Genomic DNA, 19,412 nt, shown 5'->3' with positions numbered 1-19,412 from the left:
GCCTCCAGCCTCACAAACACCTGGGTGCTGGGCAAAAGTAGAGCTCCATGAGCCCCACCCCATCAAATCTGAGTCTTTGGGGTAGAGCCTAGGAATTTGTTTTTGTATTTTTTTAAAGAATCAATTTTATTTACTTTTGGTTGCATTGGGTCTTTGTTGCTGCATGCAGGCTTTCTCTAGTTGCGGCAAGTGGGGGCTACTCTTCGTTGCAGTGCGCGGGCTTCTCATTGCGGTGGCTTCTCTTGTTGCGGAGCACAGGCTCTAGGCACGCGGGCTTCAGTAGTTGTGGCACGCGGGCTCAGTAGTTGTGGCACGCAGGCTCAGTAGTTGTGGCGCACGGGCTTAGTTGCTCCGCGGCATGTGGGATCTTCCCCGACTAGGGATCAAACCCGTGTCCCCTGCGTTGGCAGGCAGATTCTTAACCACTGCGCCACCAGGGAAGTCCCTAGGAATTTACATTTTAAGCCAGCTAAGCATCTGATGGACTTGGGGGATGGAGAACCTACGTGGGGGTATTTGGGCACAGGTAGGGACCTCAGAACAGTTTCCTTGCCAAGAGGGTGCTAGACGCGTGGGGAGAAATATTGAAAATGGCGATGGGAAGAAAACTTATACTGAGTAACGATAGCTGCTATCACCATCCTGAGCTGCCTTGTACCCAGCCCTATGGTGAGCACCACACCCACCCCCTCGCAATCCCAGCAGCCAGGTGAGGTGGGGAATGCCCTCCTCCCTGTGTTACAGATGTGGAAGCCGAATCAGAGGCCATCAACCCAGGTTAGGAACTTACCGCCAAAGCCGGTGCTCTTATCCCTGGATGAATCAGCCTCCAGGCGCAGGCCCCATCCACAAGCCAGGCCTGCTTCCCAGAAGCTTTCTCCGTGTCGTGTCGGAAACTAGTCTCAGTGCTTTGCATAACAACCCCATGAAGCAGCTGCGATTATTTCCACCTTTTACAAATGAGTGAACTGAGGCCAGTAAGCTCAGCTTGGTAACATTCAAGATTTATGGGTGCCACCCCTGCCTCTCATGCCATTTGGGGGATGGGTGGTATGGGGGGAGGGTGTCAGAGAGAGACAGGATCCTAGCTTCAGCTACACGTCTATTTTTTATTCAATATATTAAATATATTAATCAGAAAAGACACGTACTATAAATCCAGGAAAATACACAAATATAAATGTCAGAATCTGTCACTTGTCTGCCTCCTAGAGTGAGTCTATGTACACATGGAAGGAGGGCGGGAAGAGAGAGCAAGTAGGAGGAGGCTGGCGGGGGCCCGTCCCTCCCTCCCAAACCCCACTCCCACCTCAACCTCTTCCTTCCTGTATTTACAGCAGCATTTGGCTTATTTACAGCATGGCGGTATGTGTGTTAAAAACGGTTTTATCTTACAAAAACATAAAGACCAGGGCTGGGCTGGGGGGTAAGACAAATAGTAAGGGTCACCCCTGTGAACGCATCCCCCTCCCCCAGGGCATGAACTCCCTGCCCACCTCCCAGAGCAGGTGGTGGGGAGGGGCGGCCAGTCTGCAGCTCAGGCCCAGGCTGAGGGGTGGTGCTCCAGGGGTCCGTGGGCCGTGGGCTAAAGGCACGTGGGGTGGCGTGTGAGCGTGCACACGGAGTGCACGTGTGTTCCCGGGCTGGGGTCAGAAGGGCAGCGTGTCCATAAAGATCTTCTCGACGATGGGCGGAGGGGGCACCAAGTCCTCCAGCTTGAGGTAGAAGATGCGCTGCAGGCCCTGGGTGCACAGGGTCCGCAGCTCGGGCAGCTTGCCCAGCAGGCGGGACAGGCAGCTGGCGGGCTGAGGCTCGCCTGCCTCGGCCGAGACGTGCTCCTTCAGGCAGCTGGCGATGCGGTTCTGCAGCTCCTCTACCCTGCAAGGCTCCTGCAGCCCGTGCCGGTCTGCGGGGAAGGTGCAGGATTAGCTGCACAGCTGAGGAGCAGACGCCCCTCTCCCCGGCCTCTCCCAGGTCTCTGGAACGGCCGCCAGTGACCAGGCCCCACAGCCCTCTGCACTGTGCAAAAGCACAGGAGCCCGCTTCTGAGCCCCAGCAGAAGCCTAGCAAGGCAGCAACGTTCATTATCCTCATCTTCCAAGTGACACAGTGAGGCCCAGAGAGGTTAAATGACTTGCCTAAGGTCGCAAAAAGGAAATAAAACCCTACGCGGGTTTTCTGACGAGGCCAGCGTTGCTTTTGGTTTTTTTCCCCCCAGACTGTTTGTGAGAAACCCTGGGTTTGAGCAGCAGTGTTTCAGAGGCCACCTCCAGGGAAAGCAGGCCTCAAAACCCACCACACTCTCTCTGCAGCCCAGAGTGCCTCAGATTCTGTCCTACAGTTTTTTGCCCTATGTAGCTCTGTGAAATTTCAGTTAAAAAAATTAAGTGAAAAAGAGGTGGGGGCAGATTCTGGTGCTTTAAAAAATAAAGAGACCCCAAAACCTCCGCATTTAATGCCAAAAACTCCATCCTGTGTAATTATATTTACATAAAGTACACAACAAGCACAGCTAATCTGTGCTATTAGCAGTCGGGGTGGCAGCCACCTTTTGGGGAACTGATGACAGGAAGGGGGCACAAGGAGGGGTTCTGATGTCCCGGTCATGTCTGTTTCTTTTTTTTTTTTTTTTGCGGTAGGTGGGCCTTTCACTGCTGTGGCCTCTCCCGTTGCGGAGCACAGGCTCCGGACGCGCAGGCTCAGCGGCCATGGCTCACGGGCCCAGCCGCTCCGTGGCATGTGGGATCCTCCCGGCCCAGGGCACGAACCCGTGTCCCCTGCATCGGCAGGCGGACTCTCAACCACTGCGCCACCAGGGAAGCTCATGTCTGTTTCTTGATCTAGGTGCTGTTTATGTGCACATGCTCCGTTTGTAAAAACTTCCTGTGTGCAACACGATTAAGATTTTAAAAACAAACCCAAACTTTAGGCCACACATGACACCTACACGATCAGGATCTGTGGTCCTCTGGGATAACTCACAGGCTGGCTTGGTTTGCAGTCAGCCACAGCTGGGCCTGAAGCCTGGCTCTGCCACCTGCCAGCTGTGTTGCCCTGAGCCATGCTTACCCCTCTCTGCATCTAATCACCCTCGCTCCACAAGGTGGGGGCCCAGGAAGCGCCAGGTGCCCGCCCATCCAGGGCCAGGCCCTCAGGCCCTCCCCATCTCCCCAGGTCTGTGGAACTAGCCACCCACCTGTGATAAGGACGAGCGCAGAGAGGCAGGCAAAAGCAGGGACGTCGACGACCAAGCTGTGCAGGGAGCGAGAGAAGGCCAGGATGCTGTCGATCCAGTCCCCGAAGCCGCGGGCACACTGCAGCCGGTGCAGCACCAGGCCCGAGCAGAAGATGAGCTTCCCCTCAGCCGGCTTAGACCTGGTGGGCAGGGATGCAGACACGAGTCAGAGGGGCTGGAGGGCAGGGCGGCAGGGTGAGGGGTGAGCAGACAGCCGAAAGCTCACCGGTAGGCCAGGCGGAGGATGAAGAGCTCCAGGAAGGCCGACTCCAGCAGCAGGTCCTGGTCCCCGGGGGACAGCTCGGCAAAGCCGGGGATCTTCTCAGCCCACTTGCGGATAACCTCCAGGGAACCCGAAAGCAGGTCGTAGAACTGCTGCACGTCCCCGGCATCCTCCTTCCCGAAGTGGGGCAGCACCAGCTCCTGGAACTAGGAAGCGGCCTGGCGGGGTCAGACCCCAGGGAAAGCCCCACACCAAGGCCGCCACGTACAGCCATGACGCGCCCTCCCTCGGATGTCAGATCCCGGGGGTGAGAGTGGAGCTGAGATTCCGCCCACGCTTGCTTGCCAACTCTCACATATTAACCCAGGGCCACAGCTGCTGGAAGGAGCACGTTTTTCTAATTGGCCACTGCCCAAAGGGGTACATTTTCCCATCTGGTCAGCCTGGAGGGGCCTCCTCTCTTTTCCATTTGTGGAACTGGGGCTTTTCTAATGCGCAGGAAAGCGCTGAACGTGCGGTAGGCTGGGCCTCACCTTGGAGTAGTCCAGTTTGGAAGTGCTGGGCCCTGAGTCCAGGTGTGCCCGGACCAGGGAAGTGAGGAGATTCGCAGGGGAGGCATCCGGGGGTTGCTTGGGCTTGGAAGGGAGCCGCCCCCGCCGACCCTTCAGGCTGTCTGTCCGGACAACTGCAGAGAAATGGGCAAGGGTGAGCAAGGGAGGAAGGGAGCCAGGGGAGGGCCTCTCAGCCCAAGCCGTGCCCAGCAGTGCTGGGCAGCAACCCCAAGTGCAAGGACCTAGAGCCCCCGAGACCCAGGGGACTCTGCAGGGACCTCCCCCACCACAAGGCAGGCAGGTGGACCAGAGGTCGGGGAGGAAGTAGGGCCCAGGCATGCCCTGCCCTGCGGCCCACCAGAACAAATGTCTGGGGGACTCTGCCAGCCCCACCCCACTCAGGCCCGCCGCTGTCCCACTGGGCCTGTGCCAGCCACCCACCTTCCTTCACCATGCCCACAGCCAGGCACTTCTGGAAGCGACAGAACTGGCAGCGGTTTCGCCGTCTCTTGTCCACAGGGCAGTCCTTGTTAGCCAGGCAGATGTACTTGGCATTTTTCTGCACTGTGCGCTGGGGTGGGGGGGGCAACACGGAACACGCTGTCAGAGCGTGGGGATAGGGGGAGCCCAGGGGAGGGAAGCGACCAGATCCTACTGCCATCGCAGACAAAAGCGCTCTCTGTTCACAGCTATTTTTCTAACATTTGGGTGGCAGGGGAGGGAGAGATGGATGGGTGGGGGAAGGAAGAGAAAAGTCTTGGGGACACTGGGGGAGGGTTCGGCCTCACCCTCAGGACACAAGATTAGGGGCTCAGGGCTCCCCAGCAGCTGGTACTTCTTAACGTGCCTGCGTCCGCCTGCCCCTTCCCTGGGGCAGACACGAGAGGGCTGAGGAGGGGCTGGGGGTGGGGACGGGAAGCGAAGCAGGCACCCAGCACTGGGACAAACACACAGCCTGTTCCCAAGTCCGCCCCCAGCCCTCAAGCACCAAGCCCTCTTCTCAGATCCTTTCATCTCGCGCCAGGAACACGAGTGCCTGGGGCCCCCCTTCCCACCAGGACCTTGAGTGGGGGGAGGCCAGGCAGAGGACAGCTAGAGGCTGGCCACTGAACTTCCCCTCCTGGGTACCCCTGCAGCCCGCACCCTCTGCCCAGCTCTCGCCCCTCCCTCCATAACTCTACAGCCCCAGTCCCAGCATGAAAAGGTCCCAGCTCCCTGCTCCCAGGACAGTAGCCCACCTGGCAGGCCTGCCCTCTGCTTAAAGAGCAGAACTTGTTGGGAGGAGAACCCAAGGGAAGTCACCACAGACCCTGCTGGGGTGAGAGAGCAGCCTGTCCCACCTCTCATAAAAAGCTACCCCCCGGGCAGCCCAGTACCTTGAAGAAGCCCTTGCAGCCCTCGCAGGTGCGGACACCGTAATGCTGGCAAGAGGCGTTGTCCCCACACACAGCACAGCGGCCCTCGCTCGCACCCGGAGCCCCACTCCGGGCCTTGGCTGGGGTCACGGGCGCATCCACCATCCCCAAGCCGTCGAGGTGTGAAGACGCGGGCACCAGGCCTGGGAACGCTGTCGGCATGGAATAGCTCTCTCCCTCCCCCAGCTGGTGGGCAGCCTGCGAGGGGAACAGCCTCAGGGGGCTCTGGGCCAGGCTGGGACTGGGGCCGGGGGGAGGGCTGAAGGAAAAGAAGGTCAGCGGCTGGGGGTGCCCAGAAGCCTTGGGCAGCTGCTCTGTCCATGCCCGCATGCCTTCGTAAGTCTGGCTGGGCGAGAAGGGGCCGAAGGAGCCGTCCCAGGGAGAGAGCTGTGGCGGCTGGAAGCTGGGCGTGGACGGTGACGGGGCTGAGCAGGGGCTGCCATAGTAGTCGGAGCCGCTGGAGGACAGGGTCTCGTCAAGAGGGCCGCTCAGGGTGCCGGGGTAGCAGCCGAACACCTGGAAGTCCTCGAACTTGAATGAAGCGGAGGCAGGGGAGGTGGCTGACGATGAAGACGTGGAGGAGGCCGAGGAGGAGGCCGAGGAGCACGGCTGGGCTGTTCCCGGCAGCTGGTACAGGAAGGTGTCAAACTCCCCCGTGTAGCCGTCCATGAAGGTGCTGAAGCTGGGCAAGGCCGTGGGGACAGCGGGGGCCACCTCAGGGCTGGCCAGGTCCATGGTGGGCTTGCTGAGCTCGGGGGTCAGGGGGTCACGGGGTCCTGGGCTCGATGCTGGTGTCCCATACTGGGCTTGGATACAGGGCATCTCTGGAGAAGGAAGAGACCAAAGGGTGGGGAGGTGGGGAGTCAGTGAGAGAAGCCTGAGGCCTGACCTCTAAGTATAGGCCCCCGAGTTGCCAGGTGGCAGGAGTCCCAGCCAGACAGGGGACACGAGGCGTTAGGGCCACAGCCCACCACAGAACCCAGGAATCCTGGCGCCCAGCCAGAGCACCGTCTCAACCTCCATGTCACAAAGCCCCTGGGCAATGGCCCAGCAAGAGTGGGCTCAAGTCAGAAGGCCAGCCACACCCCAGGCAGCCTGGGAACTCTAGGGAAGGCATCTAGCCAGCATTTCTCTGCTGGAACAGGGGAAAGCTGTGTTCCTCCAGCCCCCTGCCCCTCCCTTACTGGGTAAGGCATGGGTGGGGGCTGGGAGAAGGGTGGGTGGGAGAGGCAGCCAGGCAAGGCCTGAGCCCAGTCCCGGGAGCAGATATGTCATTCCTCCAACCTGGCACTTCTGGGAATATTCCCAGGCATGGCCCAGCCTCTCCCAAACCCCCTCTCCTCCTCCCCACACAGTGCCAGTGCCTGGGCTGAAGGACATCCTGCAGATGGAAAAGGAGCTGGGAGTAAAGGCCCAGCTGCCTATGAAAGCAGCCTAAGCAGCAGTGAGCCTGTGCCCCTCCACCCCCACCCCCACCCGTCCCCACCCTACGTACTGAGCAAAGGCTGCAGATCCCACGCGCACCCCAGTCCTGCCATCTGGGGACAGGCACCCACTCTACGCTGCCTGGGATGCTCCCAGAAGCAAAGAGAAAGGGAGCCCGGCCTCCTTACCCAGTCCCCAGCTCCCCAGGGGATCGGGTAACCTGGCTCCAGACCTTTAAAGGCCGCGTGCTGGAAGGGGGAGCGTGAGGGAGACAGCAGCCCCTGGACTTCCAGGAGAAGTCCTGAAGAGGAATTCCTCTGCTACCCCCAAAGCGTCTCCCCCTGTTATTTTTATGAGAACACTCAAGAGTCCAGGAGGCTGGAGATGGCTGTGCAGGGAAGAGGAGGAGCCTGCTGGTGAGTGCCGGAAGCCCGGGTCACTCCGCTAAAGAGTTCTGTGCCCTGAAGAAACCAGGAGCTCAGGCAAAGGTGCTTACACCCTGCCCCAAACCTGAGGAGCCTGAAGGAGCAGACGGAGCATCATTCGGGGGGATCCCTAAGTTCGTAGACAAGTCAAAAACTAACGCAGGGGAGGCTCCGGGACAGTTCCCCATCCCACCTCCTGGCTTGGCGGTCTCCGTGACCCTGGCCTCATCAGTCAGGGAGGGAGGCTGGGTAAGAAAGCAAGCTGAAGCAGAGCGCCATAGTCAAGGGGGACAGCAGGAGGGGCCGAGGCTGGCATCACCTCCTGGCCAAGAGCCCAGGGAGTCCTCTGGTTCTAGCCTTTCTCTCACCTCCTTGGGCCCTGGACAGGGCAGCTCCACCCCTGACCTGACACTCCCACAACCAACCCAGACAACAGAGCCTCCAGAAACTCTGGCCCCACCCACCCAGTGGCACCCGTCCAGAGGCACTGAGCACCTGCAAGAGGTAAGGGTGGCCACGTCTGCCTGCGCTACAACAGCCTGGGCAGGGATGGGTTTGGGTGGAGGAAAAGAGGCAGCAGCTACACAGCGTTGGGCTGGGCGTTCCAGCCTTATTCAAATCCCGTTTCTCCACGTGGACGTCCCACATCCGGATCAATCCCCACCAAACTACCCCCACTCCTGCCTTCATGCAGGTACTTAATGACACGAGATCTGGACCTACATCTAGCCTTTGGCGGAAGCATAGGAAGAAGGAAGAGGCGGGGTTGCAGGAGGGAGCAGGGAGAATCCAGCTTCAGGCGGGTCCTGGCAACATTGTGGTTTGCACCTGTCGTGCTGAACAAGCCTCAGGCTGCACCCTACCTGTGTGATCCAACATAGACCAAGGCGGGAGTGGGGCAGGGCTGGTATCCTCTAGGTGGTACCACACCACAGAACGCAACATTAGCAACTGCCTGCCAAGGATCCCAAAGGATGACGCTTTCCACCACTCTCCCTCCCTCTCTCCCTCTCTCTCCCTCTCTCTCACACACACAGACAGACGCAGATCCAAGCTACAGTAAAAACAATCTTCCCTACGCTTCCAGAGACCCTGCTCCTGCCGCTGAGAAGACGCCTCTATTCCAACACACAGCAGCACCCCCTGCACAGTTCAGCCAATGCTGACCTCAACAATCTAGACCTCTCCTAGATAATCCAGGGAGAAACTTCCAGCTGCGGGTCACCACAAACTAAGCCACAGCCTCTACAGTGTTAAGAAAACAACTAACAACCAACGGCTGGGGTGCGAGCTGACAAGCTGGGAAGAAGGAGACCCTTTTGGAAATTCAATCCTGGTAGGAGTCAGATACATCCCAGCAGCCCAAGCTCTGTGCACCTTCTCCCCCACGCACACTGTACTGAGACCCAACCAGCAACTAAGTCCCAGGCGCCCGGTGCCCACTAAAGGACCCTGGGAGACTGAACTCTAGCCAGTCTCCTACTGAACAGGTCCCCACTGCTGGCGCCAACCTAACCTTCTGTGGCTTCCACCTTGCACAGACATGCCCCCCCCCCGCCCGCGACACACACACACACACACACAGCGCTCAGTAAACTCCAGTCCGATCTGAGTCCTCATCCCGTTCCAACCGCTAACCCCCAACGCCAGAACTGCATCCTACTCCCGCCCTCCTTCATGCTGACCCTAAAACACCCTTTCTGCCCGCGCGAACACCCATCTCCTTCATGCAGCAAGCCCCCCAACCCAAAACAGAGCTCTGTGGAGATGCACGCTTCCCGGGGGTCACCTACCCGGCTGGCTCCTGCTCCCCGTGCCCACGACCGGCGCCCCAAGTCGCAGCCCGGTCCCGCGTGCGCTCCCGCCGTCCTGCACACTCCCCCAACTTTCGCAGCCTCCACCACTGGGACTCCCGGCCGCGCCGGACCCTGCTCTTAAGTGCTCCGTGACGCACGGGGAGGGGCGGGGGCGCCACTGACGCACGCGGCCGGGCGAGCTCTGGCCATACAAGGGCGCGGGGGGCGGCGCGGTTCCGGCGGGAGGCGGCCAGGGGTAGGCACGGGGACGGGGAGCCCGAGGGGGCGGGGCGAAAGGGGGGGCCTGGAATGTCTGCGCGCGTGACGCACGCGGGGTTCCATTGACGCAGGGAGCGCGGATTGTTTGATCTATAAATAGTCCCCTCTCGCCCTCTGCGCCAGCTAAAAATAGCAGCTCGCGGATTCGCGAGGCTCCTCCGGCAGGACCCAGCACCGGCCCGGGGCCCCTGGAGCCGAAATAAGCAGCCCGAAGGCCAGAGCCCAAGAAAAGGGTGCTCTAGCGCCGTGGCTGCGGGGCTTCGCCGGACGAGGAGCTCCTCACCCTCCGGCGGCTCCCGGGAGCCACGAACGCGCCCGGCTCCGCTTTTGCACCCTCCCCAGCCCTTCCAGCGGGCACGGGGAAGGCCCAGGGCTGGGGCGGGCAACTCAGAGACTCACCCCGGGGAACCTGCGCCCCCCACCTCAGCCCAAGGCGCTGCCACTGCACTTGACCCTTCTTCCCCGGCGGGGTCTCGGGCTGTCACACACACACTTATTCCCTCCCCCCAATTTCTCATGCAAAGTACCTTCCGGAGGGCAGGGATTCGCCAAGCCCAAGACAGGCCAACTGGCTGTGCTTCACAGCTGAAGTTGATTTCTCACCACTACCCTCCCCAGTCCCTGACAGGGTGAAAGCACTCTAGTTGGGAAATTACAGAATTTCAGAACCGGGTGGAGCCTGAGAAATCTTTTCGAATCTGTGCCGACTCTTCCCCACTTTATAAATAAACAGGCTCAGCAAAATAATAGCACTTGCTCAAGGCCACAGAGCAAGGCGGTGGCACACTGGGATGGAACCTGACTACATCTCTAGGGGATCCCTTCACACCCTCCGCTGTCCATGATCGAGGAGTTCCCACCTGCAGCCTTCCCGGGAGCCCTCGCCTGCTCGGTGGGAGAGGAAGGAAGAAAAGGCTAATATTTAGAAGAAGAGAGCCCCTCCCCACACCCCTCCCCCTCTCCCCTCTCCACACTGAGCTTGCGCCCACGGACCCCACTCTGGCCTCCCCTGGTCACCCAACAGCACTTTCCTCTACCCTTGAGGCACTTCCTGCTCCTCACTTCCACTCTCACCTCCGTCTCAGGTTTCCCACACCCTGCTCTCCAGCCCCCACTTCTGTCCACTCAAAGGTCCCACCAGCACCTCAAACGTCACCCGTTTCAGACAGAGCTTGCCGTCTCTGCACTCCCCGCCTGCCACCCATCTCTGCTCCTGATGCCCCACGTGCTACTTTTCACTCTTTCCTGAAATTCTATTTTGGAACTTCTCTTGGATCCTCCGTTCCTAATTGCCAGCCAGAGCCCACGCCTCACTGGTGCCTGAAGGCAGCAGACCAGCTGATTGAGGCCAACGACCTCCCCTTCTCCCTTCTTCTTGCCCGCACCCATTAAGAAACTGCCCCTTCACCAGCCTGCCTCCTCTTTCCAAACCCTACTGTCCACCACGGATGGAGCAGTCTTCATGTAACACCAGCATCATTCGGTGATCCGGTCAGAACCTAGCATAGCTCCCGCACTGCAGCCCACAGTCTCAACATGGACCAGTCTTCAGAGAGCTCTGGCCTTTGCTAAAACATCTTCCAAAGACGCTTCAACGGCCACCTGCGTGAAGATGAAGTGTGGGCAGGATGATGTTTAGCCAAAGTTTTGTTTTTCTTTGTCTTGGGCTTTTGCAGAAGATATTACTTGGATAAAAAGGATTCCACAGCTTAAAACTGGTTTGAAACCACTAATATAATTCATGTCTTCCCATTTTGCAGATTAGGACCCAAGGGCTCCCAGAAGAGCTGCACCTTGCCCAGAAGCACAAGCAAGTCCGGGCTGGTGAAACTAACCCAGCTGTGTCACGGGCTGGTTTCCCCACCTAGCCCCCTGCCCCCCAGCCCAGCAGGGCCTTCCTCAGAAAATAAAAACAATTCTAATATGTTAGCAAAAGATGATTAGCCAGGCCAATGTTCTTCCCAGGTCAGTGTTCTTCCCTCCAAAACTCATCAGCAAAAGAAAGAAAGAGACAAGAAAAAGTATATTAGCTGCAGCCTTAATGGCTCTTTGAAAGCTGACCTAGCCTTGAGCCCTAGCACCCCCTTTTTTCCCCACCACTTTCCATCTGTAAAGAGCAACACAGACCATCCCCTACCTTTCCCATGGGGAGGCCCACCCAGGAGCCCCAGGGAACTCAAGTGTGGTGAGGAGCTGTCCAGGTCCCCAGTCTAAATCTCCGCGTCGCAGCATCCAGGCTCCAGATTTGTGCCTGCAGCCCGGGCCCCATCTCCGTGGGAGATTGCACATTTGGAGGTTGCAGTCTTGCTGCCCCAAAGGCAGAGGGTGGAAGAGACAGCAGCAGCGACCACCTGGCCATGCTTGTGGAGGTGGGGGATGCTGGGGGCTTGGAACACACTACACTCTGAAAATAAGTAAATAAGGAGAAAAAGGCAGTCCCTCTATAGGAACACACCCGGGGAGCACCTAGCCTAAGACAGAGAGGGGAGAGGCGAGAGGGGCTTGGGGACCTCAGGCTTCATCCCTGCTGGCCAGATGCCCTCCAGGGAGGGTGGCCTGGGGCTCTGAGGTGGAATCTGGCCAAGGTGGAACTCTTGAAAAGGCATAACTGATGCAGACGTTGGGAGACCTGGAGCATAAGCTGGTCGAAGACTGGACGGAGACTCCAAGGGACCCCACTAAGCCCAACCTTTAGGAGCAAGGTCAGAGTGAACAGCCCATTGTGGGGTAGGTAAGGGTTGGAAAGAGACAGGTAATGATGGCAGAGGTATCCGAAACTAGAGGTGAGGACCAGAAGGTAAAGCAGGGCCATGATAACACAGGAAGGGCAGGGAAAGATGCTGTGCTGGAGACGAGACAGGTCAGGCTCGCACAGCACAGCACAGCCCACCAATCTACCCTCACCACCCCCAGGATCCCCGCTGCCCCAATATAAAGACCTTGGGCTAAACCTTCCCACCACCCATTGGGCACATTGTTCCTCTTCCTTCTATTCTAACCCTACTCATCCTCTAAGACTTCAGCTCATAACACCCTCCTGGACCAGCCTAACTCTTAATAATAAGTACCTTCTCACTGGAGGGTTTGGGGGTGGGGGAGTGAGGGACACCAGTGAAGGGTCAGACCCTCGGCTTAGGGCATGTCACGTGGATTCTTCCACTTAACCCTCTCCCTAACCGTCTACGTTTGGAATTACCACCTACATTTTATAAATGAGGAGGAGGCTTAGCGGCCAGGAATCAGACTCCCCGAACTCCCAGTTCTGTGCTAGACCCACTGCCCTCAACTCTGAACTCCAGAGCTCTGGCTTCTGGCCCCACAAGCCTCGAGTCTCACAAGTGCACCACAGAGCTGGTACGCACACGGCCTATAAGCTGGAAACAGCAGTGCCTACGAGGGCGTCTCTGGGGGGGCTGGAAGCGTCCCAGCTCCTAGTCTGAACGGTGGTCACCTGGGTGTGCTCAGTATGGAAAAGTAATCACACTCTATGCTCTGAAGATTTCACGTCTGTGATTTGCATGCTTTTCTGTATGTATGTTATACTTTCAGAAAGAAAAGTTTATTTACAAAAATAGCCACACCTAAATGGAAGAGACATATTTATTCAAATGGATGCAGATGCTGCTGGAGTTTCCTGAAATCACAGAGAAACAGTGGCTGTTTCTCATTACGTTATTTGTTCTATCGACACATACTCAAGAGCACAGCTACGGTTAGGAGAGGCTGCAGCATCTGACATCAGAAAGGGGTCCTCTCGCAGCATGTTTTCTGAACCACTCAGCTCGGGCCTGGCCCCTGCTCGTCAAATCTTGTGGGGCTCGGGGACTCTCGTGCTCAGGCCATCCCTCCCCCGACAACCAGTGTGTGAACGGGAGGGCAAGGCCCTGTCTCTCCCACCTTGGCAGGAGGCCCCTTCATGCATCCTCAACAGTAAGTAGCCCAGGGCAGGCCGCAAATGGGTAGCCAAAGTACACCATCGTCCCCCAGCCAAGACGGTGGGTAAATAGGAGACGGAGGAAGTGGAACTGCACAGCCCCTTTCCCACGCTGCCCCGCCCACCTCAGGCTGGCCCCTGCCCCTGCTGAGCAAAGGGCAGGAACTTGCCCTACTTTCGCCAAGACCATCCTCACCCATGGGCCTCCACACCCTTCCCACAGGGTAGGCAGAGGGAGTGAGCTTTGCCTCCTCCCCCCCACCCCCCACCCCAGCTTCCCCACCTTAGCCCCAGGACCTATCTCCAGGCCTGACCCGGCCACTTCCTCTTCCTGCCCTGGCAGCAGGCCGGGGGATTTGTGCCGTGGGCAGGGAAGCTCTGCCTACTGCTCCAGGGGGCTTCCACGGACAGCTCTGGGAACTGGGGAGGTAGGAGCAGGCCCAGGTCTGATCTTCTGGCCCTTGTCCAGGCCCTGCCACGACCACACGTTTTGTTACCTCCCGGGAAAACAGGTTCCCAAGGACACGGGCAGGTCAGCCGCCACCCTCCACTTCTCACCCCAGCCCCAGCAGAGGCAAAAGATAAAGGAACTCTCAGAGGCATCTTTGACCTGGAGCCAGCAAGCCTGGTGTGTGACCCGGGGCCAGTCCCTTGCCCTCTTCGGGACCGTTTCCTCATCTGCCCAATGCTGACAACATCACTAGTCCTGGTGCTATTAGAATTCAAGTCACTAACGGAAGGGGGAGGCTCACAGTGAAATGGGAGCACTGTCTGGGGGCTGGGGCTCTAGGGACCCGCAGCAGGATCCTGAGGGAGGCACAGAAAGGAGACACCAGCGCCGTCAGCTCGATGGGGAGCCAGCACCCTCCTTCTTCAAGACCCAGAGATAAATAGTACCCCCATCCCCACCTCTCCCTCTCCAGGGCTGCGTGAAAGGAAATGAGAGTATGCCCAGCACCAGGGAAATTCCGGACTGTGTGCAGCAAGTGCTCAACTGATACTCCGAAGAGAGCTGGTTACTTGAGCAGGTCAGACCTCTCTCCACAGAGGTCATTTCCAGTCCAGTGATGTCTCAACCCCCAGCCCGCTATCAGGCCAGAAGGAATCCACATACAACATAAAGCAACAAGATCAGACTTCAGGAAGAACCTCCAGACAGAGCTGGAAAACATAGACAAGATCATGGAGGTCCTCTGGGAAGAGTCGACCCACGCCTCATTTGTAGCCTCCTCAAATCTCCTTCCATTGGCTTCCCTGGTGGCGCAGCGGTTAAGAATCGCCTGCCAATGCAGGGGACACGGGTTCGAGCCCTGCTCCGGGAAGATCCCACATGCTGCGGAGCAACTAAGCCCGTGCGCCACAACTACCGAGCCTGCGCTCGAGAGCCTGTAAGCCACAACTACCAAGCCCACGTGCCACAACTACTGAAGCCCGTGTGCCTAGAGCCCGCAACAAGAGAAGCCACGGCAATGAGAAGCCCGTACACTGCAAACAAAAGTGGCCCCCGCTCGCCGCAACTAGAGAAAAGCCCGTGCACAGCAACGGAGACCCAACACAGCCAAAAAAAAAAAAAAATCTCCTTCCATGCCCCTCAGTCTGCTCAGCTCCTGGCCAGCTCTTCTCTCCCCGACCCTAGGGGGTTCTCCCACCACCTCGCACAACATCAACAACCCACCAAATTCTCCTGTGCCTGCCCAAGGTCTCCACCCAGCCTCCCTGGGCAAAATTTCAAATTCCAAAATAAAAACCCTCTGATAACGAGGCCCAGCCGGAAAGACTGATGCATTTTCCTATTGTTGAAGTATTTTTAGTCACAGGCTCTGGATTCGTTTAAAGACTCACGTTCAGAAAGGGAAAAATTTTTTTTTCAAGAACCGAGAAGGAGAGCACACAGCCTCCCACGTAAGGAGCTCCGCTTATTCCATGCCGGCCCAAGCCCCTGGCCCGGCTCCCGGGGAGCGTGCTTGTGGCAAGCCGGTTGGCGGACTTGCCAAGCCTAGCTCCAGTCCAGCTTCTCAGGCACCAAACCAGGCGGGAAGCCAGGCAAGTAGGGCGGGGCAGGGGCCGAGGGCGGGCTCAGGGACGTCAATCCACAAGTTCAGACCCCAAGTCCCAACCAGCTGGGGGGCCAGGGACCCTACTCAAGGACAAGTGCTGAGGTACCTGACTGACACCCAGCTCACTCCAGCATCCGTCCCCAGCCTGAGCACACCAGTGTTGTCCAGGCCGGGTCAACAGGACAGGAGGATGGAAGACCCTGTTGCAAATCTCTGAGGAAGGAGACAGGCTGCATCACCTATTTCCTCGTCGCCTGGTTCTCAACCACAAAGGGATCCAAGTCCAACTCCCGTCATCCAAGTGCCAAAAAGCCTTTACCCTCATTCCTCGGGAGGGTCGGCCACCCCTGCTTCCTCCTCCGCCCCTCCCCCTCTGGAGGCCAAAGAAACCACAGTGAGGACGGTCACAATGGAAAAAGATGCACACAGCCCAGCCCCTGTGCCTCGGTTTCCCCATTCCTAAGACTCACCAGCTTCCTCCACGCGATCTGCTTTGATTCTCTGAGGGCCTGGACAACTGCACCAAGGGAGAATCCCGGGATTGGTTGGGGACTCTTCCCGGTGGCCTCAGGAAGCCCTGCGGGAAGAGACGTGACCGCCCAGTCAGCCCGTCCTGCCGACCGAGGCTGTGCACCAGCTGAGCGGACTCAGGACACGGAGCGGCCTCCAAGCCAGCATGTCCTCCTCTGTTTATATAGCTGAAACCGGAGCTGGCCTCTGGGGGCAGGGGGAGCTGCCTCAGGGCCCTCTGGCTGAGGCCTGACTTTGGCCCAGGTCAGCAAGAGCCTAAAATAGTCAGCTGACGGGAGCCCTGGCATGAGCGTGACCCTGGGCCCGTGCCCAGGCCTGGCAGACAGGTGCCCACGTCACAGGACCAGCAGCTGTAGCACTCGTGGAGCCCCCGCTGGCAGCACTCATGGTGGCCTTGCCAGCACCTCTGGCATGGGAATTCCACCCAATCACCACCCTTACCCAGACAACGGACTGACCGCAAGGAATTCTGGCCCCAGGAGCCACTGGGTACCCAAAGGGAAGGCTAGGCACTCAGCAGGCCGCGTCTGACCTGAGGGCAGAGGTGGGGGCTGAGCGGAGGGAAAGACACCCGGCCGCTGCTGTCATCTTCACTCACGTGCTTCCCGAGTCCAGATGTCCAGCTGACCAGGGACACCTGCCTCTTCCACTTACAGTAATTCCTCTCCCTGCCCCAGCCCGAGGTTGGTGGCACAGTGCCTGCTGCCAGCAAGAGGCCAGGTGCATACCCAGCGCAGCCCCCGGAACAGGAGGCCCCGCTTCCCAGGGCTTTCCCTCCTTCCCTCCAGGCTTGGAGGGCTGGGCAGCCCATCCTCCCCATCCCAGCCACCTCTCTGGGACTCTCTGCACCTCGAACACCAACTCCACAAGAGGCAACAGAGTTTGGGGGTCCAGGGTGGGATACTGAGCCAGCTCCTGCTTCATCTGGGGATCTCTCAAGGCCCGAAGGGGGTGTTGCTCAGAGATGACCCTCGTTTCTGGGCAAGGAAGAAGGGAATAAGAGGGTCCCTGTCCAGGGCGCCAAGCTGAACTCCAGCTCTCTCAGGTAAACACGGTGACCAGGACTATGTACCCTTGACCCCGCCCCAGTACCTCAAGTCCCCAAGGAAAGGCCTGGTGGAAATCCCATTCCCACACTCTGCCCCTCACCCACAGATCAGCTTGTGTCTTCTCCGGAGGCATCTTCAGGCAAGGAAGGTATGTCCTCCACCAGCTGACCGGGCCACTGGGCTTGCCCAGAATCCAGAAGACCTGGATTCTGAGCTCGGGTCTACACGTCCTCAGTGTAGGACCTTGAAAAGTGCCTTGTCCCCTCTCTAACTCAGTTTCTTCATCCATAAGAAGAGGAGGGGAGCTAGACGGCCACGGATTTCTCTGGCCATGGCCACAAGTCTGAGACTTTCCCTCTCAGGGATGTTGGATGAATAGTGAAGGGTCTGTCCCTGCCCTTGGTCAGCGAGATCCTCCCCATTCATAGAGCCACCCGCCCCATACCAGACCCCACAGGACCTACAGGCCCACCGCAGAAGGGGGCAGTCATCACCCTTTCAGGGAGGCAAGGGGTGGTCCAAGTTTCCCTTCACGCACTCCCCTGGTACAGTGTCTACACCCTAGGAACAAGGCAACTTCCCATCCCCCAGGTCTGCCCCGCTATACTCCCAGCCTGGCCTTGAGCTATACAACCCCACCCCATCAGCTTCCCAGAACGAGGCACATGCTGCCCTGGGAGCAGCTGTCATCCCCAACAACCCCATGACACCCAGGCCCAGAGCCCCCCAGTCTGTCCTGCTAAGAAAGTCAGGCTTCCCCCCTTCCCTGCCCCCGCGTTACCCCCACCACTGAAGAAATCAGATCTCCCATGCTGAGCAGCACCTCGCCCACCACCTCTGCAGGGCTTCCCCCTCCATCCCCCAAACCACATCCGCTTCAGGCAGCTCCACACCCACCTCAGGGGCCCCAGGGGCGTACAAGGGGCAACAGCAGGGCACTCACCCCTCTGGATGGACCAACAGTCCTCGAACAACACTCGACCATCCCTCGGGCCTTCGGGGCCTGGCAGAAGGCGCCGACACCAGGGAGGGGCTGGGGCTGGCCTCTGTCCACAGTGAAGGCCTGCAGAGGGAGAGTCCACGCGAGAGAGGAGAAACCAGCTAGCGGGACCATTCCCTGGAGACAGCACAGCCAGAAAACACAGGGGTGGGAACAGAAGCAGGACCCGGGCCATGAGGGGGGACAAGGCAGCCCAAGGACCTCCGTGAGCTGGGCGTCAGAGGCTGGGGGCCCACACCGCAAGCAAACAGCACTTGGGAACGTGGGGTGTGGCCAGGAGCTGCCGACAGTGTCTGGGGCACCTCAGGGCCCTGGAGACACAGCTCCTCAGCCTCACACCCCACTCCTGGGGGGAGGGGGGTACCTCAATCCAGCTTTCAGCTCCCTGATGTGCACAAAAGGGCCTGTTGTAGGCAGAGAAAAGGGAGCTATTGTGAGGACAGAGCAGAATACCCCTCTCTCCTTTAAGGGGCTCCAACTTGGCCCCCAAAGCTTCAGAGGCTGCAGAGCAAGGGCTCCATGCCCCCATCTCTAGGCAGCCCAGCCTTCTAATCTGAGCCATGGGGACTCTCAGGAAATCCTCTCTGAAGGGATTCCAGTCACAAAGCTGGAAGGTCCAGCTTGGGGTGGAGGGGTTAAGAGCATGGATGCTGCAGCCCTGTGGCCTGGGTTCAGATCCTGGCTCCATCACTTGTAACCTTAGGCAAGTTACATAGCTTCTCTGTTACTCATCTGTGAAAATGAGAATCTGTGGGACCTCCCTGGTGGCGCAGTGGTTAAGAATCCACCTGCTAATGCAGGGGACACGGGTTCAAGCCCTGGCCCGGGAAGATCCCACATACCGTGAAGCAACTAAGCCCGTGCGCCACAACTACTGAGCCTGCGCTCCAGAACCTGCGAGCCACAACTACTGAGCCCACATGCTGCAACTACTGAAGTCTGCGTGTAGAGCCCGTGCTCTGCTACAAGAGAAGCTACCACAATGAGCAGCCCGTGCACCGCAACAAAGAGTAGCCCCCGCTCGCTGCGACTAGAGAAAGCCTGCACGCAGCAACGAAGACCCAATGCAGCCAAAAATAAATAATAAATAAATAGTCTAAAAAAAAAAGAAGAGAATCTGTAATTGACATCTCTAAAATTAACAACCATACGGTTACCAGCGGGCTTAAAATGAGCTCATATGTGTAAAGGACTTAAAACAGTGCTGGATACACACAGGTGCTATCATTATTAGGAGAAATTGAATGATGACACATAAAAGCTAACCCCAGACCTGGTTCCTATTCCAAGCCACTTCTGGGCACCTGGCCTCTACTTCCAGGGCCACCTGTGCGTGCCACCCCTTCAGCCTCTTCAAGCTCTCCCCCAACCCGGCTGGTGCCAAAGCCTTCAGCCAGGGCAACGCAGACCCCACTCCTCTCCTTCCCTTCTCCTACCCTTACTCAGCCCTCTCCTCTCTTGCCTGGGCCCCAAGGTGAGGGCAGGACCAGAC

General features: G+C 58.5%; 1 protein-coding gene across 6 annotated transcripts; it reads right to left on the bottom strand.

The window, feature by feature from the left end:
- Window positions 1–1,089: 1,089 nt before the first annotated feature.
- On the bottom strand, window positions 1,090–18,714 carry NR4A1 (nuclear receptor subfamily 4 group A member 1). 6 transcript variants are annotated; one of them, XM_012534608.3, is made up of 8 exons: window positions 17,864–18,003; window positions 15,811–15,917; window positions 5,386–6,248; window positions 4,451–4,580; window positions 3,992–4,143; window positions 3,462–3,664; window positions 3,197–3,375; window positions 1,090–1,906 (listed from the first exon to the last, which is right to left on the bottom strand). In XM_012534608.3, the coding sequence occupies exons 3-8, from the start codon at window positions 6,244–6,246 to the stop codon at window positions 1,650–1,652; spliced, it is 1,782 nt and encodes a 593-aa protein (XP_012390062.1). In that variant the 5' UTR covers window positions 6,247–6,248; window positions 15,811–15,917; window positions 17,864–18,003; the 3' UTR covers window positions 1,090–1,649. The 6 variants fall into 6 exon arrangements, with proteins under 6 accessions (XP_012390062.1, XP_049550061.1, XP_033292139.2 ...); XM_049694104.1 differs by lacking the exons at window positions 15,811–15,917; window positions 17,864–18,003 and adding exons at window positions 7,998–8,137; window positions 9,068–9,228; XM_033436248.2 differs by lacking the exon at window positions 15,811–15,917 and having other exon boundaries at window positions 17,864–18,714.
- Between the last annotated feature and the right edge of the window lie 698 nt (window positions 18,715–19,412).

This window comes from Orcinus orca, chromosome 11, assembly GCF_937001465.1.
Source record: "Orcinus orca chromosome 11, mOrcOrc1.1, whole genome shotgun sequence".
Classification (NCBI taxonomy): domain Eukaryota; kingdom Metazoa; phylum Chordata; class Mammalia; order Artiodactyla; family Delphinidae; genus Orcinus; species Orcinus orca.
This window is presented reverse-complemented; position numbering and strand designations above follow the sequence as displayed.

Coding starts and splice junctions, on each gene's coding strand:
- NR4A1 (XM_033436248.2), bottom strand. CDS start 18,095: ATGGCCCGGGTCCTGCTTCTGTTCCCACCCCTGTGTTTTCTGGCTGTG. Junction 6,249..17,863: donor CTGTTGGTCCATCCAGAGGG/GTGAGTGCCCTG, acceptor TTCCTTCTCCAG/AGATGCCCTGTATCCAAGCC. Junction 3,665..3,991: donor CCAAACTGGACTACTCCAAG/GTGAGGCCCAGC, acceptor GCCGCTTCCTAG/TTCCAGGAGCTGGTGCTGCC.